We start from the raw sequence: 27,248 nt of genomic DNA on the forward strand, positions 1-27,248 counted from the left end.
ATGAAATAACACTCAGTCAACCGTGTAGCCTTCTTCTGAGTGGGGAGGAGAATAGCTCACTCTCCCTAGAGGGCCTAAGAAAGATCAGTTTACAGGTTCCAGAGTGGGGTGGGACCCTTCCTCCTTCCCCCGTCTTGGCACTGGCACTTGGTCTGGTGACCACCACTAGCCCACAGTTGGGTCAGAAAACGTTACAGAACTCCTCTCTCCCCCACCCGAAACACACTCAGCCCTTGCACTGACCTGCCTTCTGATTGGAGGCTGGTTGCTTCGGATAATGACCTCCAGGACCCCACTGTTGGTTACAGCCTGTTTGTATTATTCTTACTGCAACTCAAGACACCTGGAGCAGGGTGTGAGAAAAAATAGAAGACCAGTATTTTCACATTGCCAGGTACCAGAGACACAGAAGCCTGACACCCGCCACTTAAGTGGGGCCAGGGCTGGTGTCTGCCCATGTTGCCATCTGGATGGGCTGCTTGCCACAATGAGGGACCTTCTTCAATACATCGCTTGCTTCTTTGCCTTTTTCTCTGCTGGGTTTTTGATTGTGGCCACCTGGACTGACTGTTGGATGGTGAATGCTGATGACTCTCTGGAGGTAAGAAGATAGCAGTTTCTTTTCATGACCCAGGCCAGCCCAAATTTTCGCTAAGTCCCAACTGCCGTGTACAACATTCAGTATCTTTACTAAGGCTAATAATACCAAAAATAGGCAACATGGACTGACTATTTATTGAGTCTTCACATTATTAGCTCATTTAATCCTCACAGTTAATTTATGAGGTAGGTCTTGTTATCCCATTAAACAGATGAAGTTACTAAATAGTTCCTCTTTTTTTCACAAGGATAAATTTCCACAAGGGTAATTAAGTGATCTCTGCTATTGAGACCTCCAGAAGTTCACATCTTCCATTGCTGCATATATCATATTGAGTAACATTTCAGTACCACCCTTTTTTCTAAGATAAATTTTTTACTCTTGATGACAGCATTAAGAATAGTGTGATAGATTTTTTTAAGGAGTGTTAATAATCTAAAACGTTGAGAAAGAAAATGCAAGGCATGCAAAACCTACCCAATTAACATGCAAGAGGAAAAAACATTATCTTAATGATTTCCAAGTAAAAGAAAAAATTTTGAGGGAGAAAATGTCGTTCAAGTGCATCCCAATGTAGAGGGGACAGGCATGGATTTAAATCCTCCCTGAAAATGAGTTGCTCTAGGGAACTGACTACTATTCAAAAGATGAGTGAGTGGGTTCACATTTGAGGATTTTATTTTTCTCGCTGGAGAAGCTCAGAAAGAAGTAATTTTGAAGTTCAAAACCATTACCTGTGGCCATAGGAATCTGAGAGAGGCAGAACTGAGTAAAAAAATCAAATCTTCGGAATTAGCTGCTGTTCATTAATGAGGCTTAGGAAAACACAGGTAAGAAAAAGAAACAATATTTCAAGAGCTCAAAAAAAGGAGTATATAGCAAAACAATGTGCTTTTTAATGTGCATCCTGAAGGGAACAATTTACCCTAGCAAATGCTATAATGTCACCTCTATAAAGTTTAGGAAAGATACTCGACTGAGTTTATATATTTTTCTTCTAATTTTCTTTATTAAACTCTCAAATTGGAGTTCCAAATGGAAAGTAATAATGATTCTATTTTGCTGTGCATTATTTTTGCTGCTCACTTTTTCTTGCCTTTAATTTGCCTCTGACTGGAACATGGCATTTCAAAACCAATGGAGTTATGAATACCTCTTTAATGCTAGAAAATTACATTTCCAAAAATTGTGATAGAATTGAACTACTGTAAAGGATGTCTGCTATAATTGAGCCCAGTGACACATTTTATCTGGCCATGAATATATGCAGAGAATGAAATAAATGCCCTTTGAACAGTGCTCAGGGAAAAGTGCAGATAAAATGTTCTGCTGTCATTAGTTTGCCATTATCTAGATGGCCAGTGGTAGGTGATGAATACAGAAATATGTTTAACTTGAGCATAATTATAATTATGTTTTTTAAAATGCAAAAAAAATGTAAAATCCCATCTAGGGGCATTGTTAAAATATTTTCTAAAACAATTTAAAAGTCTTTCTGCTTAAGCTGACATAATTGCTAACTTCATTTGATAAGAAATAGTTTTAGAAAGGGTCAAACCTTGCTGAGGGAGAGATTGAGAGTCCTGGAATTTAAAGTGTCTTCTTTCATTTTAGTATAACCAACCAATTTGCCATCTGTCCCATGAAAGAATACTTCTAGTTAAAACGAATGGAATGAGCAGTCCAGGTTACACACCTCAAGTAAACCCTTGCTAACCTTGAAAAATAGTTAATATTTCTTAGCTTCCTTATTATTTCCCATACTTAAAATGTATTGCTATAATATTCCCAAGAAGCCTTCACATTTAAAGGAAGAGGCTGGGCATGGTGGCTCATGCCTGTAATCCCAATACTTTGGAAGGCCGAGGCGGGCAGATCACAGGTCAAGAGATTGAGACCATCCTGGCCGACACAGTGAAACCCCATCTCTAACAAAAATACAAAAATTAGCTGGGTGTGGTGGCAGGCGCCTGTAGTCCCAGCTACTCAGGAGGCTGAGGCAGGAGAATCGCTTGAACTAGGGAGGAGGAGCTTGCACTGAGCCGAGATTTTGCCACTGCACTCCTGCCTGGCGACAGAGCGAGACTCCGTGTTAAAAAAAAAAAGAAGAAGAAGAAGAACCCTGTAACAAATCCGGCTCCCTTCTCTTTCAACAACCTCTTTAGTTGTCAATATTTTTAAAGAGACAATAATCTCTTATAATAATTTCTACTTCAACAGGCCAGGATAGAAAGTTATATTTTCCACAAATTTGAAGGTTCTGATACTAGCTCAATTGCTCTTCTCTTTTCTTGCCTCCATCCTCATTTATATATCACCTTTGGTCCATATAACAACTCACTTTATGTTTTTATTTTTATTTTTTTATAGATATGGTCTCACGCTGTCACCCAGGATAGAGTGTACTGGTGCGATCATATCTCACCGCAGATTCAAACTTCTAGGCTCAAGTCATCCTCCCACCTCAGCCTCCCTAGTAGCTAGGACTACAGGTGCATGTCCCCACAACTGGCTAATTTTAAAAATTTTTTGTAAGAACAAGGACTCTCTCTGTTCTCTAGGCTGGTCTCCAACTCCAGGCCTCAAGTGATCCTCTTGCCTCGGCCTCCTAAAGTACTGGGATTATAGGAGTGAACCACCACAGCAGCTCACTTTAATCCATTGTTGGACAAAAGTCAACGAAACAAGTGTTTTGTTTTGTTTTGATTTTTTAAGAAAAAAAGGAATACCAATAGACAATTTAAATAAGAAGGAGTATTATACTTTTCCAGTTTTTTTTTTTTAAGTATATTTGGGTGATGTTGGCACGGGAGTTAGAAGAAGAGTTTTGTGGTTCAATTCAGTATAAAAATATATACAATTATATCATATAAAAGGAATGATGCTACTCCTACTAGAAGAGACAAAGATAAAGCAAAAATTGCTCCTGCCTCTCAGGAGTGCACATTTAATGAGGGGAAAACAAAGATACACATGAAACTATAATAAAAAGCATAAATAAATTCATATTTTGAGCAAGAAATAAGCAAAGTATCATTGGGGAAGAAAATATGCGATGATTACTTCCTATCAGGGCCATCGAAGCAGGTCTCATGAAAGAAAAGGCAGTTGAGCAAAGCCTTGAAACGATGTAAAGCATTTCAAATTGTAGAAATGGCAGCAGGGGCCTTTCAGATAAGGGGACAGAGTGGCAAAAGTGCAAAGTGAGGAAAAGCTCAGGGCTTGTTAGAGGAGTAAAGTGGGTAACACAAAGCAGGAGGCAGAAAAAGCTCAGATATTCTTTTTGCCTACCACACTCTACCCATCTCAGATGAAGTTCTTTGTATTAGGTAAAAATGTTAGGAAAGAAAATAGCACACAGAATTACGATGTGCACAACCCTAAATCAGTGACTAGAGGCCCTCAGCTACCATCCTGCTCTTGTCATTATTGATTCATTTGTGTCTCTGAGAAGACTGATAGGAAGAAGAGAATATTGGTTTTGAGATTTTTCAAGCGTATGTTTGCATCTTAACCCTTATTAACTGCCTTCTATTAAGCAAGTCACATTTCTTGTCTTCGGCTCAGTTTTTTCAATTATATAGTTGAACTCAGTTGTTTCTAAGGTCCTTTTCAGTCTTTTTTTTTTTTTTTTTAACATCAAGTCTCCATGACTGTCTGAAACTTCAGAGAGTTGGACACTCACTAATGGACTGGTGGTGTCTGGCACTTCTCCAGACATTTCCATTGGGAATCTAGTGGAAGGATCCTCCATTTTTCTGTAGCTTCATACACTCTCCCTTCCTTCATTCCAACTTCTTTCTCTTTTTTCCTTCATTTCCTTGTTCCTTCCTTCCTCTTCTTTATTTCCCCTCTCTCTTTTCCTCCCTTTTCTTACCTCTCTCTCTTTCCCTCCTATATCCTTCTTTTTCTTTCTTTCTCTTTCTCCTTCATCTCTTTACCCCTTCATTTCTCTCTCTTTTCTTTCTACCTTTTGTCGTTTCACAAATAATCTTTGACAACTTCTGTATACTTGGCACCATGGTGGGTACAGGGTTATGAAGTAGGATGAGACCTGGAGCCTCCCTAGGCTACTCCCAGTGTAGTCAGTGGGACAAATAGGTGAACCGACAGTTATAGCACCATGTAGCACACACTATGATAATGAAAACCCTAAGTGGGTGGCTCACTTGGTCTTGGATAACCAGTGAAAGCTACCCCAAGGAAGAGATATCTAAACTAGGACTTGAAGAACAGGTGAGTGAAGCAGGAGAAGTAGAGAGTATTCCAAGCTCAGGAAATGGCAGGAACTGAGATCAAGGTACAAGAGCGTTGTATGTTTGCGGTATTTTGTATATTTCATCATAGTAAGAATTTCCAGTTTAGAGAAAAGAATACAGGGGTTGGGTCATTAAGAGTTTTGCATAGCATGTAAAATATAGATCTTATACAATAGGCAAGGGTTTGTCACTGTAAGCAATATGTACATGTATTTTAGAAAGATTAATCATTCTGGCTATCTGTGGGGAGAGATTGGAAGGGTAAAATGAGGTATGGGGAGAACAACTAGGAGACTTGTTATAGACCAGAAGGGAAACAATAGTGGTCTGTACTTCAGTGACAGCAAGCATGAAGAAATATGAAATAAGGGAGGCTCTAAAAATGTCAAATTGATGAGAGTTATAATTGACTGCATGTGGGGAAGTAGGTGATGAAGAGACACAGTGAAAGTTGAAATCTGCCTTTCTGATCTGGGGCAATTGGAGGGGTGGTGATGTTACTCACCAAGAGTTTAAATGAATGAAAATTAGTATTTATACAGAAACCTTCATGGAGCAATGTCCCTGAACCATCCTACTATTTTTTTCTGCTTAGCTTATTATACAGTACTTAGAGGTAGGAACACAATTCTTTACAATGGAGAAGTTTATAGATTTAACTTTATATCAGAGGGACCTGAGGTTAAATCCCACCTTACCAGGCAGTGGCTGTATGAATTTGGACAGATTCTTAAATAGCTATAAACCACACTTCCTATTCAGTAATGAGAGAATAACAATACACACATCATAAGTTTCTTGTGAGAATTAAATGAGCTTGTGTATCTAAAGCATTTGCCACAGCAGCAGGCAGATATGAATCAGCCAATAAATATTAGATATATTATTGTCTATTTGCAGTTTATTGGTTTGTTTTTGTTCTGGAGAAGGAGATGACGTTTTGCATAATGTTCGCTGAACAGAGAAATATAAGATTTAAATTCTATTCCTATTTTTGGTATTGCTTCTCTTGGAGAAATTTTGTTTACTTCTCTAAAGCTGTCATTTGCCTTTTTTTTTTCTTTTTTAATCAGAATCTCTTTTTGTCGCCCAAGCTGGAGTGCAGTGGCATGATCTTGGCTCACTGCAGCCTCCACCTCCTGAGTTCAAGCGATTCTCCTGCCTCAGCCTCCTGAGTAGCTGGGACTACAGGCAAGCACCACCACACCCAGCTAATTTTTTTTGTATTTTTTGTAGAGACGGGGTTTCACCATATTGGCCAGGCTCATCTTGAACTCCTGACTTCAGGTGATCCACCCACCTCGTCCTCCCAAAGTGCTGGGATTACAGGTGTGAGCCAGCATGGCTGGCCACCCATTTTTATATTTACATCTATTTCCTTTTTTTCTGACCAGGGAAATAAGACAGATAATAAGTCAAATAGTGAAGGTTATTTATCAAATGCTCACATTTACAAAGAAAATAAATTGAGATAATAACATTGTTAACATGTTAACTACAAGATATGTAATTCTTAATTATTTACACTGAAATAGATAATTTCGTCACACAGTAGTTACTGAGCTCTCAGTTATAAAAAGGAAAAAGTGTTTTCACAAGAAGAATTCATTTTCAGTTCATCTTTGTTAATTATTTATTGAGAACCTGCTATCTACTGAGCACTAGTATGATTAAAATTTTATTACCTCAAAACAAAGTTGCTCACATTAGTATTTACTTTATCTGTATAATCAGGTTCTCTTCTGGGATTTCTATTTGCATTAATATTACAATTCTTTTAAACATAAAGTAAATAATAAAATTATTATATCCAGCATGCCCTTTGATTATATCCATTTTTTAAACTTTCCAATTGATTTCAAACTCTTTCAGCAGATGTTTGAGGCTACAAATATTCTCTTATTTATCTCATGATTTCCTAAGTACCTAGCACTGATGTACATGAATGTGAACTCATGATGCATTTGCTCACATGAGTTGAGAGAGCACCTAGTAACACACTTAGCATACCTGTTGAAAGAATGAATATATTAATGATATAATATGAGGAGATTATTGAAAATCTCACATTGAACCTTAAATAAGAAGTATGTCTGTAATGAAATGATCATTTTTTTAAAGCAAGATTTTGTATCTTGCTATAATTTAAATATTTTCAGGATATGTATTTGGTTCATTTTTAAAAATAAAATTGGAATACAAATCTGATTCTTGGGATATCTAATAAGGTTGATGAAGAGTATATTCTGGACTAGAGAATGTGGCTTTTTGCTTAGTGCTTTAAAGAGAGAAATAAAAAAAGAGAGAAAAAATAAATTGATAATTTGTAATAATTTACTCAACATAAATTGTGATCTTTATCACTGGGCAATAATCATTACAAAGTTGTAATGCCATGCTTTAAAAAGGAAGACATTTTAACATATGTAACCATTTAAAAATGTTAAAATGAAAATATTAAGAAAGTTCAGATACATAACGTAGGTTATACACCTGTGAAGAGCACAGAATTTTATTTTTCTACTAAGTTGGCATTACCCCATTCCATTTCTTATGATTTATACCTTTAGCCAGTGCTCCACAAATAACCAGAACTAAAACAAATAAATTTTAGCAAATAAAGTCATGTTTTTCTTTCATATCTTATAAATGTAGGATATAAAGTAAAAAGAAAAGGCAACATTGATTTATGATTATTTTAGTCTTGCTCCCTCATCTTTATTAAGGCCTGTGTTGACTCCATTTAGGCCCTGGGATAGTAAAAAATATAATATAAAATGTAAAAGTAAGATGTTCAGAGTCTTGGTTGGAAAATTTAAATGCATTTTATGTTAAAATTGAAAATGTTTCCAATTTTAGTAGTCAAACGTTATTTACTACAATATTATTAAAACTTTTGCATCTTAATAAATATATCTAAGTAAGTACTAAGTAGGTATCTAAGTAGGAAAGTCACATCTTCAAGGTTAAAATATACTAGCACATGGATAGTAAAGTGGTGTGAAAATTATAAATTCTTACAATTTGTATATGCAAGGTGGTTTTTTAAAATAATACATCTTAATAGCTTATTTTCTTTTAGTTGTCTGTACATTTATAATCTTAATGCATATTGACAAAAAATAATCTTGATAGCGGTTAACCAACAATAAACATTTACAAAATCTGCTGTGTATATTTACTCTTTCTCTGTCTCTGTAGATAGATACATAGATAGATAGATAGATAGATAGACACACACATAGACATAATTTCCTATGTTACTAGAGAAGAGATAAATGCCGAACATTGTTGAATGTCTCTAATTCTCAAGTATTTTTTAGTGTTTCTAGTTCTCAAAAGATATATAAAAAGACAAGGCAGGCAAAATTGTTGCTGCTTATATTTCAAGATTGATAACAAAAGAGAAACTGGGAAAGACTAGGTTAGAGAAGTCTTAATGGGAGACTGCTATAGAGTCCAGAATAAGAAATCCCAGGATTAAGGAACTAATTTATGTCACTGTAACTCAACTTGGAAGAGTCATCATCTCTATGGTCTCCTAACACTTTTAAGTGACATCCTACTCATTTTTAGTACTGTGGTAAACACTTTCCAGAGCCAGTTGAGTAAACAAGGTCCAGAATGACACCAAATCAATGTAAGCTCTTCAGTCTAAATCATAATTTTTTGGCTTCTGGATTTAGCTGTTTTTGTTTATTTAGTCAAGTAGAAATTGCACTTATTAAGTAGCAACTAGTGCATATAATAACCATTTTCTGCTCCAAACTTCCAATGAGAGTATATGAATTGATTGACAAATTGAGATTTTCTTATCCTCAATAAACATTTATTAAGCACCTATTATGTATCAAGAGTAAGAGACTGTATGCTCCTTGAAGCCAGCTGCCATGTTTGTCTTTATTATCACTGTATCTCCAGCATTAATATAGTCGGAATGTTGACTAGTAAATGACAGGCATTTAATAAATATAGCTTGAAGAATGACAGATGGCCTATAGTTGCACATACAAAAGATAATGCAATATTTTAAATGGTATAATAATACGGACAAATTCCTGTGGGATTTCAGGGTAGAAAGTGATAAATGCCAGCTAGAGAGGCTTGGGTGGTGGGAGGCTAATGAAAAAACAGAAGTCTTTAAAATGGGGCTTGAATAATAAGTAGAAGTTTGACAGGTTGAGAGCAAGGAGAGTTATTCTCATTAGTATAATTAGTATATACCAGGAAGAGAAAACTCAGATGCCTTAAGGAACCAAGTAGCCAGCGTTCGCGAGAGAGGCAGGTTGGGTAGGATCTGTGGGGAACCTGGTGAGCCCGAGCCCCACCCAAATGGGAGCAGCCACTCCTTTCTTGCTAGTTGTTGCTTTGTGAGACTGGTGAGTTCAGGTACCCAGAATGACCAAGTTTCTAAGGGAACCCTGAAATCTGAGCTGTTCTGTCAAATCTCTACACATTATTGACAACTAATTAAGAGATTTTTTGCTTTCCTCATGCTTGTGACTTCTACTTTATTGTCGAACCTTAAATAAACCCACCTCTCTCCATTTAGCAGGTAATCCACTCTTCACTTTTGGGAACACTAGATATTCATTGAAACAATATACAAATTAGCATTGTTTTAACGTTATTTATTAATATATAAGTTGCATGTTAGAAGGAGAAATTTTAAATTTAGAATCCTCTATTTCAGACAACTCTGTCAGATTAAAAGTTATTACTTAACATTTGCATTTTTTACCCTTTAAGAAAGGTTAACTATAATATTTGAAACATCAGTCTGCTTTTTAAGAACCCTGTCTTAAAATTTTCAAGAATTTAGATTTGCTTGCTTTTTGGTTTCTAATAAGCCATTTTACAACAGAGGAATAAGTAAATGAAGATGATAAATTATGCCAGAGAGCATTCCTAAATATAATAAAAAACATGAAAAATTGTAACCTTGTCTTTTGTGCGCAAAGGCACCTTTAAGGGTGTCTCCAGTGAGTGCTACATTAACACAGAAGTTTAGTTAATTACAGCCACTATTCTCACGTACCTTAACTGAGTGTGAATACCAAGCCATCTAATAGTGTGCCCCTGAGCATTAATACCTAATGAAATTGGATTCCTTGTTTTCTCTAATGAGCTCATTGCTTTTCTAAATATGGTCATTGCAGGTAAATGATCAATAGCCTTGAAACTGATACCACTACTGAATTATTTTGGCAAGATGGAAATACTCTTATTAGTGTAAACTAAGAATTTTTGAATATGCATTTCAGATCACTTTCTAAATAATGTCACGTAGGACGGGAATGACCATAGTAGGCTAGTTTGTTTCAGTGGCTGGCTTAGACAGTAAGAAATTGTGGACAGTCGCTGTCTGATTTACAGCACAGTGCCTTCAAACTTGTATCACCTAGCTTGAGCTCAAGTGAACTGGATGCAGCATGTTCCTGTTCATTAAGACACTGCGGGGCAGTCAGCTTTGAGAAGATCTGTTTTCTGTTATGATATAGCAGTTCTGTACAAACTGTCTCTAATATACTAGTTTCCTATAGCTGCCATAACAAATGACCATAAACTCGGTGGCTTAACAAAAGATAACTTTATTCTCTCACAGTTCTGGAGGCTGGAAGCTTACAGTCAAGAAGTTGGCAAGGCTGCGCTGCCCCTGAAAGTTCTGGAAGAATCCGTTCTTAGCCTCTTCCAGCTTCTGGTGGCTGTAGGCATTCCTTGACTTGTAGCTGTATCCCTCCAATGCCTCTGCCTCAGAGGTCACATTGCATCTTTCTTTTCTGTCTGTTTCTCTCCTGCATGTGTCTCTTATAATGAAATTTGTCAGCCCACCTGTATAACCCAATATGATGTCAAGGTCCTCAGTTACATTTTCAAAGATCCTTTTTCCAAATAAGGTCATATACTGGTGGTAAGAATGTGGACATATCTTTCTGAGGGCCTCCATCTTTCTCCACCTTCACTGTGGTTAGTTAGTAAAGCCTAACACAGCCACTACTCAAGTCATTATGATGTTTAAGCACTTTACTACCACTATTTTTATCTATTGAGCATATCATTTATATTGTGTGTGTATTTGTAATTTTTAATTCTTATAACCATCCTATGATTATCTCCCGTATACAGATAAGGAGATTGAGGATCAAAAAAGGTAAGATCTTCCCCAAGGTTACAACATAGATAGTAAGAGTTTCAATCTATATTTAATATTTAATGCATATATAAATTTAATTTCTGTGTAATGCACATATAAATTTAGATGTCCACATTATTTAGAAATTTATGTGTTGAATTTCACAAGATAACTGTTTATCATTAGATTTTTTGATCTCTGTGTTACACAGGATCAGATAATCCTCCAGAAAGTCCAAGAATTGTTTTCAACTTAAACCTAAGGAGGAGCATGCCAAGGTGAAGTTCGCAGAATAATAGCCTTGGGATGAGATCCAAGTTAGTGCTTACTTCACCGAAAGCTATCATCCAATACCCAATTCTGGATTACTTTATCTTAAAATGGATTTGGAATTCTTTTTAAAAAATGTTTTTAGGCTGGGCACGGTGCCTCACGCCTGTAATCCCAGCACTTTGGGAGGCCGAGGTGGGCGGATCACCTGAGATCAGGAGTTCGAGACCAGCCTGACCAACATGGGGAAACCCCGTCTCTACTAAAAATACTTAAAAAAAAAATTAGCCTGGCGTGGTGGCGCATGCCTGTAATCCCAGCTACTCGGGATGCTGAGGCAGGAGAATCACTTGAACCCAGAAGGTGGAGGTTGCCGTGAGCCGATCGCGCCATTGCACTCCAGCCTGGGGAAAACAGCAAGACTCCGCCTCAAAAAAAATTGTTTTTAAACATTTGTAACTGTTTAAACAATTTTTTAGCACATATGTATCTTCTTAAATGGGGTACATAGTAATGTTTTGATACATATAATGTATAGTGATCCCATTAGGGTAATTAGCATACCCATCATCTCAAACATTTATTTTTTTGTTGGAAACATTAAATATCCGTTTTTCTAGCGATTTGAAATTATATCATTATTAACAATAGCCATCCTAGAGTGCCACAGAGCAGGGGTCCACAACACCCAGGCCACAGACCAGTACTAGTCCGTGGCCTGTTAGTAACTGGGCTGTGCAGTGGGAGGTGAGCAGTGGGCAAGTGAGCATTACCGCCTAATGGTGGACAGAAGCTCCACCTTCTGTCAGATCAGCGGCAGTATTCGATTCTCATAGGAGTGCAAACCCTGTTGTGAACTGCACATGCGAGGGTTCTAAGTTGCATGCTCCTTACAAGCACCTTATGCCTGATGATCTGAGCTGGAACAGTTTCATCCAAAAGCATCCCCAACCCCCTACCCACTGGTTCCATGGAAAAATTGTCTTGCATGAAACCGGTCCCTGGTGCCAAAAAGGTTGAGGACCACTGGTATAGAACACTGGAACTTATTCCTCTTATCTAGCTGCAATTTTGTATCTCTTAACAAATCTCTCCTTGTTCCCTGGCCCCTACCCTTCCCAGCCTTCAGTATCCTCTGTCTTATTTTTTACCTCGTGGTTTTTTTTTCTGTTTGTTTGTTTAGACGGAATCTCGCTCTGTCGCCAGGCTGCAGTGCAGTGGCGCCATCTCGGCTCACTGCAACATCCGACTCACTGGTTCAAGCGATGCTCCTGCCTCAGCCTCCCGAGTGGCTGGGATTACAGGCACGCAGCACCACGCCTAGCTAATTTTTGTATTTTTAGTAGAGACGGGGTTTCACCATGTTAGCCAGGATAATCCCGATCTCCTGACCTCTTGATCCGTCCGCCTCAGCCTCCCAAAGTGCCGGGATTACAGGCGTGAGCCACCGTGCCCGACCGAGATCAACTTCTTATAGCTTCCACATATGAGTAAAAATATGCAATGTTTAACTTTCTATTCCTGGCTTATTTCATTTAACATTATTCAGTTCCATCCATGCTGACTTAAATAAAAGAATTTCATTTTTTAAATTGTTAAATAGTATTCCGTTGTGTAGATATACCATATTGTATTTACCCATTGCTCTGTGGTTGGATATCTAGGTTGATTCCATGTCTTGGCTATTGTGAATAGTGCCACAAAGAGCATGGAGGTGCGCACATACTGATTTCCTTTCCTTTGAATAAATGCCCAGTAGTGAGATTTGTTGGATCATAAAGAATGGGTTTTAAACACACTGCAATGCTCAGGAGCACACCCACACACTGCTGTGTTTGAGTCCTATCTCCTCCATTAACTATGCTTTCTTGGGGTTATCACTTAACTTTCCTGTGCCCCAATTTCCTCATTTGTAAAATGGATGATAAATAATATCTCTTAACGTCCCTTAAGAAATAAGAAAAATAATAATATACTAAATAGTAACTGCTTTATGGTATAGACTCTGTATTGAATAATTATTACCAACTATAAGTATTTTACATATAAAGTAGTAATAGAGGTAAAACATTCAGAATCGCGATGAAGTTGCAAGCAGTAGAATTTTATTTGTCACATAACACGACCTCAAAAAATAGCATGGGGCAGAGAGTTTCATAGTGCATGTATTCCTGAATATTATTTTATTTTCCAAAGCAAAGTGTTCTTATGTTTTTTTTTCTCCCCACAGCAATTTAACCCCCTCCTTTGCATTCCTCATCCCACCCTGCTCTGTTATTTATTCTTTCTTGGGGAAAAAATTAAGTTTTTATTTTCCAAGATAATTCATAGTTAAACTTTACTAAACTATTCCCAGATACACAAGGTAATTTGAATCCATAACTGGGTCAGAGGAAACAATTGTATTAGCTCTGTTCCATATGCGTGAGCTCTATCAAGAACACCTGAAACTATTTTCTGTTGGCATGTTTACGATTCTAAGAAATCTATTGTGACTTACGGTTTGTAGATAAAGTATGAGAAGGTTCAGGGAACCGGTACCTTCTAGCTCTAAGTGGATTCTTAGAGTCATCTGCACATCATTTCCAAGTAAAAATGGATTACAGTCGTCAAGTTGTATGAAATTAATGCTTAATCTGCTTACATCCATTACATAGCTTAAGCATTTATAATACATCATTGGAGCAAGAAATAAGACTTGGGGCCTTTATATATTTTATTTATTGGCATCTTTTCATTTATTGGTTTTCTTTGCTAATTATTTTGTATTTATAAACTTCATATATAAAGATAATATTTTTCTTCATGGAACTCAGTATTCGTGATAAAGAAACAATATATATTTTAATAGACTCAAGGTATCAACAGTTATCATCTATTGTTATATATATATTTTTTTTTGGTGAGTAAATATCAGCACAGAGACATGAAATGATGTTTTTCCATAACCATAACTCAACGGTGGAAGCAGCCACAGATATTTAAATATATTTAGTTCTGGTTTTATCTCTTCCAGACATGACTTATTTCTCTACCCCCACCCTACATGAGGAAGTGGATTCATTTCCTGGCCCAGAAAGGCTTCAATTGTCAGTGCTTAAGGGAAAATATTCTAATATGCATTGTTTGTTGTAAATGAAGTTCTGATCACATGTGTAACCACTTACTTTGCTATCAAACACAACCACCAACTTCTCTTTTTGATCAAGGGGAACTGAACTGTGCCTGCATGAATTCTTTCACACGGTGTCTTCTCTAACATCTAGGTGAGCACAAAATGCCGAGGCCTCTGGTGGGAATGCGTCACAAATGCTTTTGATGGGATTCGCACCTGTGATGAGTACGATTCCATACTTGCGGAGCATCCCTGTACGTATGCCTTAGAGCTCACTGCTTACCAGGAAGGGAAAGGGACAGAAAACTGAGTTCAGGTTTCCATTTTGTGCTTTGTTTTCTATTGTACTATATTAAGGTTCGGTCCAGTTTGTAATGGTTAGAAATTGAGCTCATCTCGGAAATGTGAATTGAAATATATACTTCAGCACATTTTCTCTTTTCTCATATATTTGTAAATTCATTGAGGGAAAAATATTATCTTATTCATCTCTGCTGTCCCTCAAAGGGCCAGGCATAGTGCTTCATACGCAGCAGGCTTACAGTAAATGGTTTTTTAATGGAAATAAATTCTTTAGGGTGCTGTAATTTCATTATTAAACTGGACGGGTTAGGGGGAAAGCATTTCAGAGATGTTTTAAGCTATGACTTAGTTCAAATAGAAAGTTTACAGTTATTTCAGTTGAAGGTTTGCTAAGAAAGAGAGAGTGGCAGAGGCAGAAAGAGGCAGACAGCCAGAGAGAGAGACATAGACTATGGGGATCAGTGGAAGAAAAAACCAACACATGTGACACACTGTTACAGGCAATATTGAAGCTGGCTCCCTTATCTTCCTTACTTTTAGCTTTAAATTATAGTTAAAGCCAGGTGCAGTGGCTCACACTTGTAATCCTAGCACTTTGGGAGGCCGAGGCGGGTGGATCACTGGAGGTCAGGAGTTCGAAACCAGCCTGGCCAACATGGTGAAACCCCATCCCTAATAAAATTACCAAAAAAAGTTAGCTCATCATGGTGGTGGGAGCCTGTAGTTCCAGCTAGTCAGGAGACTGAGGCAGGAGAATCACTTGAACCCAGAAGGCAGAGGTTACAATGAGCCAAGATCACACCACTGCACTCCAGCCTGGGAGACAGAGCAAGACTCCATCTCAAAAATAAAATAATAAATAAATAAATTATAGTTACATGTCAGCAGAGCCCATGTTGCTATGAATAAAGAAATGTCTTAAATTTAAAAATCTTACTGTTGATTCTCTCAATCCTTCTCCATAGTGTTTATTTGTTTATTTATAAGAACATTGAACCCTGCTAAGGAACATCTGTTCTGTTATGAAAGCAAAGTGGTTTTAGTCTCTTTCAAAGCAAATGATGGGTGATGGCACCATAAGGCAACTTCTTTTCTCAAGATAAATAAAAAATTAAGCCCTTGGAATGTGACTTTTCCCCTGAACCTCTATTTCAGTCCAGAGGAAAGCACTTAAAAACAGCAGCACTCTAAAATTCTTCATCTGCTATTTAAAAGTTGGGTGTGTGGAACATTTTTAAAAACATAGTTCATAAGGTCTTTGTTTTATTTTTGTTAAAAAGGATTTTCTTAATTCTTTTTCTTTTCCCCTCTCTGTGCTAACCTAGTTCTACCTATGGAGAAATACTATTTGCTGAATAAATGGACATTTTGTCTATTCTAAAAAATCATTAAAATGGATTTTAATTCATAAGCTGATAAGAAAATGAAAAATTAAAAAAAATTAAAACTTTTAAATACTGTTATATACATTTATGCAAGAAGAAAATATAATCACTCATAAGCTCACTATGTAGAGAAAACCACTGTTTATATTTAATATGTTCCTTTTTCATCTTTGACCTATGCTATCACATTTTTCCCTTTTTTAACCTATTACTTTCAAATAATACACTAAAGACCCATTACTTTTCTTTAAAAAATTCTATCATGTTTAAAGACAGCAGAGATAAAAATGTACTCTAGGAAAATGATGTATCTATACCCTCTTGGTTAGGATGTTACATATGAGGAAGTAGGATTTTATTTTTACTTTTTGCTATCTTTCATACAACTATAATTAGATAACTCTTCCCACTGTCCTGTATACTTAGGGTGTTTAATCCAGACAAATATGTTTGTCATGGCTCCAGTTGATATAGATAATTTGAGTCCCCACAAATCAGCATATTAACACCATTCAGGCAGTCAAATCTCACATGATCCCAGAAAAAGAAATTTCTCACTGGCCAGCATGACCTATCTTCTTTCAGAAATCCCCTCCTGGAGCCAGGCTGGCCATGGGGTCCCTGGTCCACCCCATAGGCTCTTCAGATACCCTACATGTAGGATAGGAGTTGGAGAGTTCCGAAGGGAGGAAGATCTAGGCCCACGAGAGTTTGGATGAGTTCAGACCACCCTATCCTGATGGTATAGCTGGTCCCAGATAGTCCTAGGTTTCAAAAGGGTACTTGGAAAATTTCAAGGGAGGCCATCCAAAGAACAAGAACCTTTTGGCTGAGGGCCCTGAGTAGGAGGCCTACTTGTGTATGCTATGTAGTGATCAAGAAGATATCTTGAAATAGTGGTACTATCTAATAGGTTACCTAGTTTTATCTTCCCTAAATTTTGAGAAAAATGAGTCTTAGATTTGGAACATTTAAATTTTCTGAAATAATGCTAAATTTTGAGATCTTATGAATTCTGTGTTAGAGACAAATATTCATATATATTAAGATAATTATAGATAGTATGTTTACCTACTAACGAGGTAGGGACTGATTTTATGCATTGATTTTCTCTCTCAGATGAGTCATAATATTTTTATTTTAAGTTAAGGAATATTGGCTGCATTTTTGCAAGCAACATATTTCCAAATAAGCCCTAAGGTGGCCTACCATTGGATAAAAGTTATTTAAAATACAAGGAAACCCCAGATCAATATGAAGATAAAACATAATTGCTGTACCATAAAAGGAATAAATTTTATTACCCTTATCCATCAGCCAGCTAGAACAGTAATAGTTCTGATTTCAGTTAATTAATCTTCTATTTGAGATATGATTTCCCTAAGTTGAGCTCAGCATAACTATAACTCAGAGTTCTGGAGGCTTTCACAGTTGAAGATGCTTCTACTGCAGAAGATGATTGCTACTGTTCCACTTTCATCTTCCTGATCTTTTCTTTCCTGGACTGTCTACCATATATTCTTATTGTCTGTAGCTTTAAAATATGGTTATTTGACAATGCAAGGTTGAAGGCTTAATATGTAATATTGGCCAAGAAGAGTCACGATTTAAATAGCTGAAAGAGAAAATGATCTAATTTCCAGAAATTACCTTCTACTTAATAGCACAAACTAACTCTCCTTCTTCTAAAGATCTCCTTACGGCTTCTTCTATCCTGAACTGGCAAAAAGAAGTCTTGAAATATTTTATTCTGCTTCCCTGTGTCAAATTTTAGCCAATTATTATTTTTAAATAAAAAAACAATTAAAGTGATTATTTATTCAATATTTATTAAGAAATTTTTGTAGGACAGATATGCTACCTTCGATTCAGCAATCTGCTACAATATTTGTGAATGAGACATTTTCCAGAGTAGGAGGCAAAAAGGAAAACGTTTATTTACTTTCCACTATCTACCAGGATGCTCTCTGCTAGCATACCAACAACAAAACTAAGTAGTGAACTGTGGTTAAACAAGCAATAATGTCAATAATCTCATATTTTTTAGTTTTATGAAAACATTAGGGGTACTTATGTTCAAGTTCATACAAAGTCTGACTTTTACCGGCGGGGTGTGTTAATGTTACCTACTTGTCTGGTTTTTTTGCTATGTCTCTGTGAGTTAATATGGTTCCTTCTTCTGACCCTGCTTTAACCATATGCCCTGGTCTTCCAGTGAAGCTGGTGGTAACTCGAGCGTTGATGATTACTGCAGATATTCTATCTGGGTTTGGATTTCTCACCCTGCTCCTTGGTCTTGACTGCGTGAAATTCCTCCCTGATGAGCCGTACATTAAAGTCCGCATCTGCTTTGTTGCTGGAACCACATTACTAATAGCAGGTACTGGTCTGGCTGGACTAGCAACAGGGGTAGGGAGACTCTGCTAAGGACTTGAGGTGAAGGAGAGTGTTGTGCTGAAGCTGCTCATTTTCGGATTATATGTGGCTTCCTTTTCTAGATTGAAAATCTAAAGGTCACTTCTACCAGCCCTGCATACTTCAGCTTTGAAGTCAGCTAATCAGTCTTTTGTTAATATCTCAGAACAACATATGAAGCTCTCAGGCCGGGTGTGGTGGCTTATGCCCATAATCCCAGCACTTTGGGAGGCCAAGGCAGGCAGATCACTTGAGGCCAGGAGTTTGAAACCAGCTGGCCACCATGGTGAAATCCTATCTCCACTAAAAATACAAATCCAGGCATGGTGGTGCACGCCTGTAGTCCCAGCTACTCGGCGGGGCCGAGGCAGGAGAATCGCTCGAACCCAGGAGGCGGAGGTTGCAGTGAGCAGAGATCGTGCCACTGCACTCCAGCCTGGGCGACAGAGCAAGACTCCGTCTCAGGGAAAAAAAAAAAAAAAAAAAAAGGAAATAAAGAAAAAAAAAAGCTCTAAAACTATGTTTTGGCCATTTAAAAAGTTACATAACTTCAATTTTTAAAATAATTTATCTTGTGATTATTACTGAAGTTAAAATCCTAAAGTAAGCCCCAAACTTCTACCTCCTTACCTGTACCCACCACCACCAACTCCACCAATTCTTTTTAACAATAAACTAACAATTGTGCCAAGTCCTATGTTAAACTTGTCCCATGTACTAACCCATTTGTTCATAAATGTAACAATAAACAGATCATATTGTTATCCTCACTTAAGATGCAGATAAGTAATTGAAGTTCTGAAGACTAGTCAAGCATATTTATTAGTCAAGCTTGACTAATAAATAACACATCAAAAAGCACTTTAAGTAGTATTTATTAGTGAAACAGCAAAAACGATACTTTATTCAGTTCTGTCTTCAACTTCAAAGCTTAGTCCTCTTCTTTTGCAACATAATGTCTTCTTCTTGTCTGTTAGCAGGAAAAATCTTTTCTGCTAACAAAGTGAATGTAAGTGGCAGCCTGACCAGGCAGTGTGGGGTAGTACATCGATATGGAGTTTGGAACTAAAAACACTTGTAGATATGTATGTGTGATATCTTCACCCGTGTCTGTTTCCTGATCTGCAAAGGGGCATGAAGCTAAGGCAGTAACATGTAGCCTGAATTGCTATGGTGAAGATGCAATGTGGGCACAGCAAACTCTTAGCTGACTGCCTAACCCTTTGTATGCTCAGAACTTGGGCCTCCCTGACTTTTGACACAGAAATGTTAAGTCAACGTCCTAATAATCCTCAGATTGTATTATAAAGTTACAAAAATTTAGAATTCTTCCCTTCTGTAAGTCATTTATTTCATTATCCCACCTACTGACAGCATAGAACTTTTTAATATACAATGTAATTCATTTAACAGATTTAAACATTATTTAATCTAATTATTTACGGCTATATAATTTTGTTCGAGAATATTTTTGAGGCATCATCAGTAAATAACCCATCTTACGTAAAACAACAAAACAAATGGCATTTAAAAAATAAGTCACTGAAGAAAATCCTGATAGGAATGACTGAAGAAATAACTAAATTGAAAGACAAAGCTTGTCCTAAGCTTTGGAAACTTTAGAATTAGTGTGCTACAAAATTTATTTTTAAAGTCTATAATATGTTTTGAAGTTTTAGAAAAGGAATTTCTAACTGAGAATTGCAGATAATGGCATTATAGCAATGCTATCACAATATATACTGCGTTTTCTAAAGGTTATGTGTTTATTATCTGGCTTTTTTTTGGGGGGGGACAGAGTCTCGCTCTGTCGCCCAGGCTGGAGTGCAGTGGCATGATCTCGGCTCACTGCAAGCTCCACCTCCTGGGTTCACGCCATTCTCCTGTCTCAGCCTCCCAAGTAGCTGGGACTACAGGCGCCCACCACCACGCCTGGCTACTTCTTGTATTTTTAGTAGAGAAGGGGTTTCACCATGTTGGCCAGGATGGTCTCGATCTCTTGACCTCGTGATCCGCCCGCCTCGGCCTCCCAAAGTGCTGGGATTACAGGTGTGAGCCAACGTGCCCAGCCTGTCTGCTCCTTCTTAAAGTTCTTACGGTAAACAATTAGGAGAAGAATACAGTTAAATAGTGATTTAAATAGATATCACAGACTCTCTAGGGAAAAAAATGTAAAATTTTTTGGAGACTACATATTTTATTTTATTTTTTTAGATTTGGGAAAGACAAATATTTCTCTCATTAGACAGTAAAACAACTCTGGAAAGTAATCTGAAGAGATTGTTTGTGAACACATGCATCTAACTTAGCACAGAGTAGCAGAACTTTGAAATGAAGGAAAAGCAGGATCCAGTTATTTGGGTGTTGGTGGGCAAGATCTTAACACTAACGTTGATACACCTTCAGGGTATCAGTTAGCATACATTTACAAGTAAATAACTGAAAATCCAACTCAAGCAGACTTAGACAACATATAGATTACTGATTTCTTCTAATTGCCTTCTGCTAGGCATTGAGCATGTGGAGAGTACATATTTTAAAAACACTCTTTTAATTCAGGTTTTGTCCTCCAACTCACCACATTTCTTATTGCAGCTAGACTTCGACATGCAATTTATACCTTTAAAATAACAGGACACTAGTGGCGTCATTTCAAACCAGTTAATTGTCAGAGAGGCTAATCTGTGGAGATGTATTTAAAGGGAATAACATTTCTTGGTCCATTCTTATATGGTGTGGGGGTAGTAGACAAAGATTTATTTGAAAATAAAAGCACTTTTTACTTCAATTATTTGTGTTTGACCTCAAGACACTGAAATCAGTGACTTTAAAAACAGTTTTCACATGGGTGCTGATTACGTAGCTGGCATAGCTTCAAAAGGGGGTACAGGCAGCATTAAATACTCATAATGATATTTACTCACAATTTAAAAATCATTACAGAATGAACATATGCTCTATGTTGTTTGTGTTAGACTACATTCTTTTTCTGTTTTGTTTGGTTTTGTTTTAGTATTTTCCTTTACACAATACTAACATGGCATTGAAAAGACAGAAGAATCAAAGAAAACCATAACGATGAATTTCGATTTACACAGATAAGCACTGCATTATTTCATTTTTGCATTTTCTTTATGTATAAACTGAGATAAAATTTAAAAAAGATACAAGATGGAAGGCAAAAGGAAGAGACAGAAGAAGTGTCCAAAGTTTGGGTGGCCCATGAATCCATGTTACTGTTTTTACCTCTCTGAATCATGCCAGCCATTTTGGGTAGTAAGCAGGTATTTTTGGATTTAAATTCAGAAAATGTCCCCTATTATTTGTAGCATCCTCCCTTTCTTTCAGGTACCCCAGGAATCATTGGCTCTGTGTGGTATGCTGTTGATGTGTATGTGGAACGTTCTACTTTGGTTTTGCACAATATATTTCTTGGTATCCAATATAAATTTGGTTGGTCCTGTTGGCTCGGAATGGCTGGGTCTCTGGGTTGCTTTTTGGCTGGAGCTGTTCTCACCTGCTGCTTATATCTTTTTAAAGGTAAGAATAAAATAAAATAGCAAATTTCCTTGCCTCCACTATCATTTTTCCCAATCCAGTGGAAACAAATTTCAAAAGAAAAAAATGTTATTTATTTGAATTCCTACCTATTGCCATTAAAAATTCCAATTGTTCAAGGGCAACTGAATTGTAATACTCAAACATTATTACCCAGTTAGTTCTATATTAATTGAAAAATAAAATCCACAACTACAAGCATGTCCAATATTCAAATGTATAATAGTTATCTTGATGTATTACAGTTATACATATATACATATATACACACATATACATACTGTATATATACTATATATGTATATATACTATATACATACAGTATATATACTATATACACATACAGTATATATACTATATATACATACAGTATATATACTATATATACATACAGTATATATACTATATATACATACAGTATATATACTATATATACATACTGTATATATAGTATATATACATACTGTATATATACCCTTGTATATATACGTATACATAGTACGTATGTATACACATATACACATATGTATATGCATATATGTATATGTATACATATATGTATAATTGTAATACATCAAAATAACTATTGTACATTTGAATATTGGACATAGTTGTAGTTGTGGATTTTTTCAATTAATATAACACTAACTTGGTAATAATGTTTTAGTATTATAATTCAGTTGCCCTTGAACAATTGGAATTTTTAATGGTAATTGGAATTTTTAATGGTAACAGGTAGGAATACACACAACGTATATGTATGTATATACACACACGTATATGTATGTATATACACACACGTATATGTATGTATATATACACACACGTATATGTATGTATATACACACACGTATATGTATGTATATATACACACGTATATGTATATTAGAATTATACATATACGTGTGTCTATATATACAATTATGCCTTTATAATTGTATGCATATATGTAGATATACATATAATTGTAATACATTAAAATAACTATTATACATTTGAATATTGCACATGGTTGTAGTTGTGAATTTTCTACATATATATATTTTGATGTATTACAATTCTACATGCATATACATCTTCACCCACTCAACTAAATGTATATTTAGTGTTAAACTGAGAAGTGGACTAAGATCCAGCCAAATACTGCTTTTTAAAGAATTTAACATGTTATGTTGGGTTTCTAAAAATATCACCTAAAAAACTAAGGGAATACCTCTCCTGATGAAGAAAAAAAAAAACAGGAAATCTACTTGGCTGAATTTTAAACCTAAAAGAAACTTTCAGAATGAAAATCTTAAATTGTCTTCTAGGATTCTTCTTAGAGTTCCAAAATGATACCTTCTTTGAGTATCTATATTCTTGCTCCTTTTGAGGAAGAACATATAAAATGGTATTTCATAATTTTCCCAAGTTCACTGAGTTCTACTTATTTTTATATTTCTTTCAAACAGATGTTGGACCTGAGAGAAACTATCCTTATTCCTTGAGGAAAGTCTATTCAGCCGCGGGTGTTTCCATGGCCAAGTCATACTCAGCCCCTCGCACAGAGACGGCCAAAATGTATGCTGTAGACACAAGGGTGTAAAATGCACGTCTCAGTGTGTGTTTGCATATGATTTAATCAATCAATATGGTTACATTGATAAAATCGTAAGTCAATCCAGGAACAGTTATTTAGAATTCATATTGAATTAAATTAATTGCTAGCTTAATCAAAATGTTTGATTCTCCTATACTTTTTCTTTCTATTACTCATATTTTCCCATCATTCTCTCTGCTAACCTTCCACCTTATGCACACACTTTCCCTATATTTTAAGATAAGTCTGCTAGGATGTAGAAATGTTTGTTTGTGATTTCTATACAGCTATTAGAGATTATGACATAGTAATATTAAAATGAAATGATACTTAGAAAGCAATTTCAAAAGAGGCCAGGGACCCTAATCTTTGAAGAGATGAAGAAACTTACTTTTCTCCCTGGCTTTTGGTTCACTTTTTGTACTTTTAACAAGTGGGTGAATTATTTGATAATTTTGAGGAAGAGTATTCTTTTAAATTCAAACTAGTATATCAATGCCTACCATTACTCTGATTATATTAAAACAGAAAAAGGAAATAACAACTTCGTATACCAGCCACTGGTGAGAGTTAAAGACAAGAGCTGCCCCCCACCCCCAAATGTCAAAGGCAAATGCTAAATTGATACTGGAGCTCGTGGTGACTTTCTACCTCACTAACAACATAAGGGATCTCTATATTATTTCACCACTATTCTAGTTTTGCTGATATATTGCCAAATGATTAGACTGCAGAATAGCTCAACCAGAGAATTTACTCATTTATTGATTAAACATCCAAATACTATTGTAATATACTATGTTAAAATTCACCAATTCAAGTGCCCACACACCACTGAATCATCAGCACCAAGCAATATATTAGACATATGGCAAAATTCAACAAATATATTTTGATATAAGTAAATAAAGGTTCACGACTTTACTAAAAAAATCAATGTTGCGGCTGGGCACGGTAGCTCGCGTCTGTAATCTCCGCACTTTGGGAGGCCGAGGCGGGTGGATCACGAGATCAAGAGACGGAGACCATCCTGGCTAACATGGTGAAACCCCGTCTCTACTAAAAATACAAAAATTAGCCGGGCGTGGTGGCGGCGCCTGTAGTCCCAGCTACTCGGGAAGCTGAGGCAGGAGAATTGTTTGAACCCAGGAGGTGGAGGTTGCTGTGAGCGGAGATCGCACCATTGCACTCCAGCCTGGCAACAGAGTGAGACTCCACCTCAAAAAACAAAAATAAATAAATAAATAAATAAACATTCTTCATAAAATGTGGATTTGGGGGAAAATATAGAATTACATATACATTTAACGAAGTCGCTAATGACATTTCATTCATATTCATAATGTAACCATCTTGAATTTTTAAAATTGTAGCGATTTTAAAAATGTTTGTAAAATTTAATTTCCAGTTTTCTAATTACTTGTCAGTCACATTAATAACATTAGTACCTTTACGGTACCCTTGCAGTACCTGAAAAGAATATCAACTCACCCAGAAATTAGTTCTTTGAAAAAAAAGAAATTAAGTTGTGAATTTCTAAAGACCTTGAAATAAGTGTTTCAAATTTAAAGAACAAAGAATGATGTGAAAATGAGATTATGATTCCTACTACATGAATTAACGTTTCGAGATTGCTGTTTATTACTTCCCAGAGTATCTTTAACAGTATTCTCTGAAGCAGTTCCAATCTAGTTGGAGAATTAACAGCAATTGATTTAACTGTCTCATTTTTATTAACTGTGTAATTGACATTAAAAATATTTGTAAATCATACTCATTAGTTATTTGATCATTGTTCTATGCATTTTAAAATTAATTTTGTGTTGTTCCTCTCAATATTTGTTTTTAACATTTATTCCCGTTTTTATTTTATACTCTATTGTCTGTCATGCTTTATGTATTCCAATGTCTCTTGAAATCCTTGTGGGGAAAGGCAGGACAAAAATAATTAGTTAATTAGATTTTAAAAATGTAATTTTTCCATTTTAAATATTTCGTTTGTATAAGAAAATATTTCAGAGAACCATGATGATAATGGATATGTGTGACTGTTTTGAATTTTTTTCTCAATTAAAACATTTTGTATGTAATGGGAGGAATGTCAAGATTTGTTTTTTTAATTTATTTGAAACATTCATTTCTAATTCATTGTAATTTAATGACGCTTCCTAAAATAAAGCATAAAGAAGACTATGCTTTGTATGGCAACTAGTGAACAACAAAACAAATATTAAATGATGAAGCTGTAATTATTGACAGGTTGCGATGTAACATGGCAAGAAAGAAAAAAGTGATATAATCCAAAGGCATATACAGGTGAGATTATTAGATTGAAACATTAAAATAGCTCACTAAATACTGGGTACTACTATTTAGGCATGGCTACTAATTGCAATATAAGAAAAGAAAAAATTTTAAAAATTAGACAATGCTATTTATCCACCCCTTCATTAACTACTTTCTTTCTAAGATCAAATTTTTAAATTAAAATTATCTTTCATTATTATAAAATCTGTATTGTGCATTGTAAAATCTTTGTGTAAAAAACACAAAGATTCAAAAATATATATTATTTAAATACCAAGGCAACATTATCACCATATTCTCTCTACCTGGGACATCACTACTCCTAAAACTTTATTGAATCTCTACACAGCCTCCCACATATTCTCCATTTATGCACATACCCATAAAGACACATTCATATAAATATGTATCTCTTTTTGAAGAGATCATTTCATATGTTGCTTTATATTTATGTTTTTTCTTATTTAACTACCTCTGATTTATGGTAAGCAATACATTTCACATCTAATACCTAGTCTACGTTTAAATTTCTTCAAACATTTAAAAACATTCTGCACAGCTACTTTGTCAAAACAAAGATCTGCCTTTCATTTTATTAAGTCCCTTAAGTCTCTCTTAATCAAGTTACACTTTTTTCCCACTGATCTTGACTTGTTAAAACAGCAGGACCAGTTTTTGTACACTTTGTTCCACCTTCTGGATTTGTCTGGGGATGCCATTTAGCTTAATTTCTCAATGCCTTGTATTTTCAGTAATGGAAGTTTAAATCTAAAGACTAGATGGAATCAAGCTAAATAGTTTGTAGAATACAACATAGATGATGTGACAGCATACCTGGAGACCTAATACGTGGTTAATTTACTCTTAGTTTAAATGCTAAAATTGTTCACTGGATTAGAAAGTTGGTGAGCTTACCCCTCAATTTTTCTGCGCGTGTGTGTATGTATATATACACACAGAGAGAATATATATACATATATATATGGAATATATATAAATGGATATATATATAATATATGGATATATAATATATGGATATATAATATATAGATTTAATATGGATTAATAGGTGGAGCTTATATATCCAGGGTTGCATTGAGTGTCTGCAGCTTTTCCAGGCACATGGGTGCAAGCTGTCAGTGGATCTACCATTTCAAATGGCAGTATTTTATATATTCATATATTAATCCATAGTAAAGAAATACATATATACATTTCATTAATAAAAACAAGTAATCAATGTAGTGTTATTGTGAAACTATGGGAATACCATATTCCTCATCAACCGTATACATGATAGTTTTAAGAATTGATAATTCTTAT

At 35.7% G+C, this 27,248-nt stretch overlaps 1 protein-coding gene across 1 annotated transcript; it reads left to right on the top strand.

Moving 5' to 3' along the window:
• Positions 1 to 277: 277 nt before the first annotated feature.
• On the top strand, positions 278 to 25,708 carry CLDN16 (claudin 16). The gene is made up of 5 exons (XM_004038208.5): positions 278 to 601; positions 14,530 to 14,632; positions 18,282 to 18,446; positions 21,830 to 22,021; positions 23,491 to 25,708. Exons 1-5 carry the CDS (start codon positions 278 to 280, stop codon positions 23,622 to 23,624), a joined length of 918 nt encoding a protein of 305 aa, XP_004038256.5. The 3' UTR covers positions 23,625 to 25,708.
• The last annotated feature ends 1,540 nt before the right edge of the window (positions 25,709 to 27,248 follow it).

Source organism: Gorilla gorilla, chromosome 2 (genome assembly GCF_029281585.2).
Source record: "Gorilla gorilla gorilla isolate KB3781 chromosome 2, NHGRI_mGorGor1-v2.1_pri, whole genome shotgun sequence".
Taxonomy (NCBI): Eukaryota; Metazoa; Chordata; class Mammalia; order Primates; family Hominidae; genus Gorilla; species Gorilla gorilla.

What these genes read in the sequence shown, in the direction of transcription:
- CLDN16 (XM_004038208.5), top strand. Translation starts at nt 278, where the DNA reads ATGACCTCCAGGACCCCACTGTTGGTTACAGCCTGTTTGTATTATTCT. An exon ending in CATACTTGCGGAGCATCCCT is followed by an intron (nt 14,633 to 18,281) that starts GTACGTATGCCT and finishes CTGGTCTTCCAG; the next exon opens with TGAAGCTGGTGGTAACTCGA. An exon ending in AACCACATTACTAATAGCAG is followed by an intron (nt 18,447 to 21,829) that starts GTACTGGTCTGG and finishes CCTTTCTTTCAG; the next exon opens with GTACCCCAGGAATCATTGGC.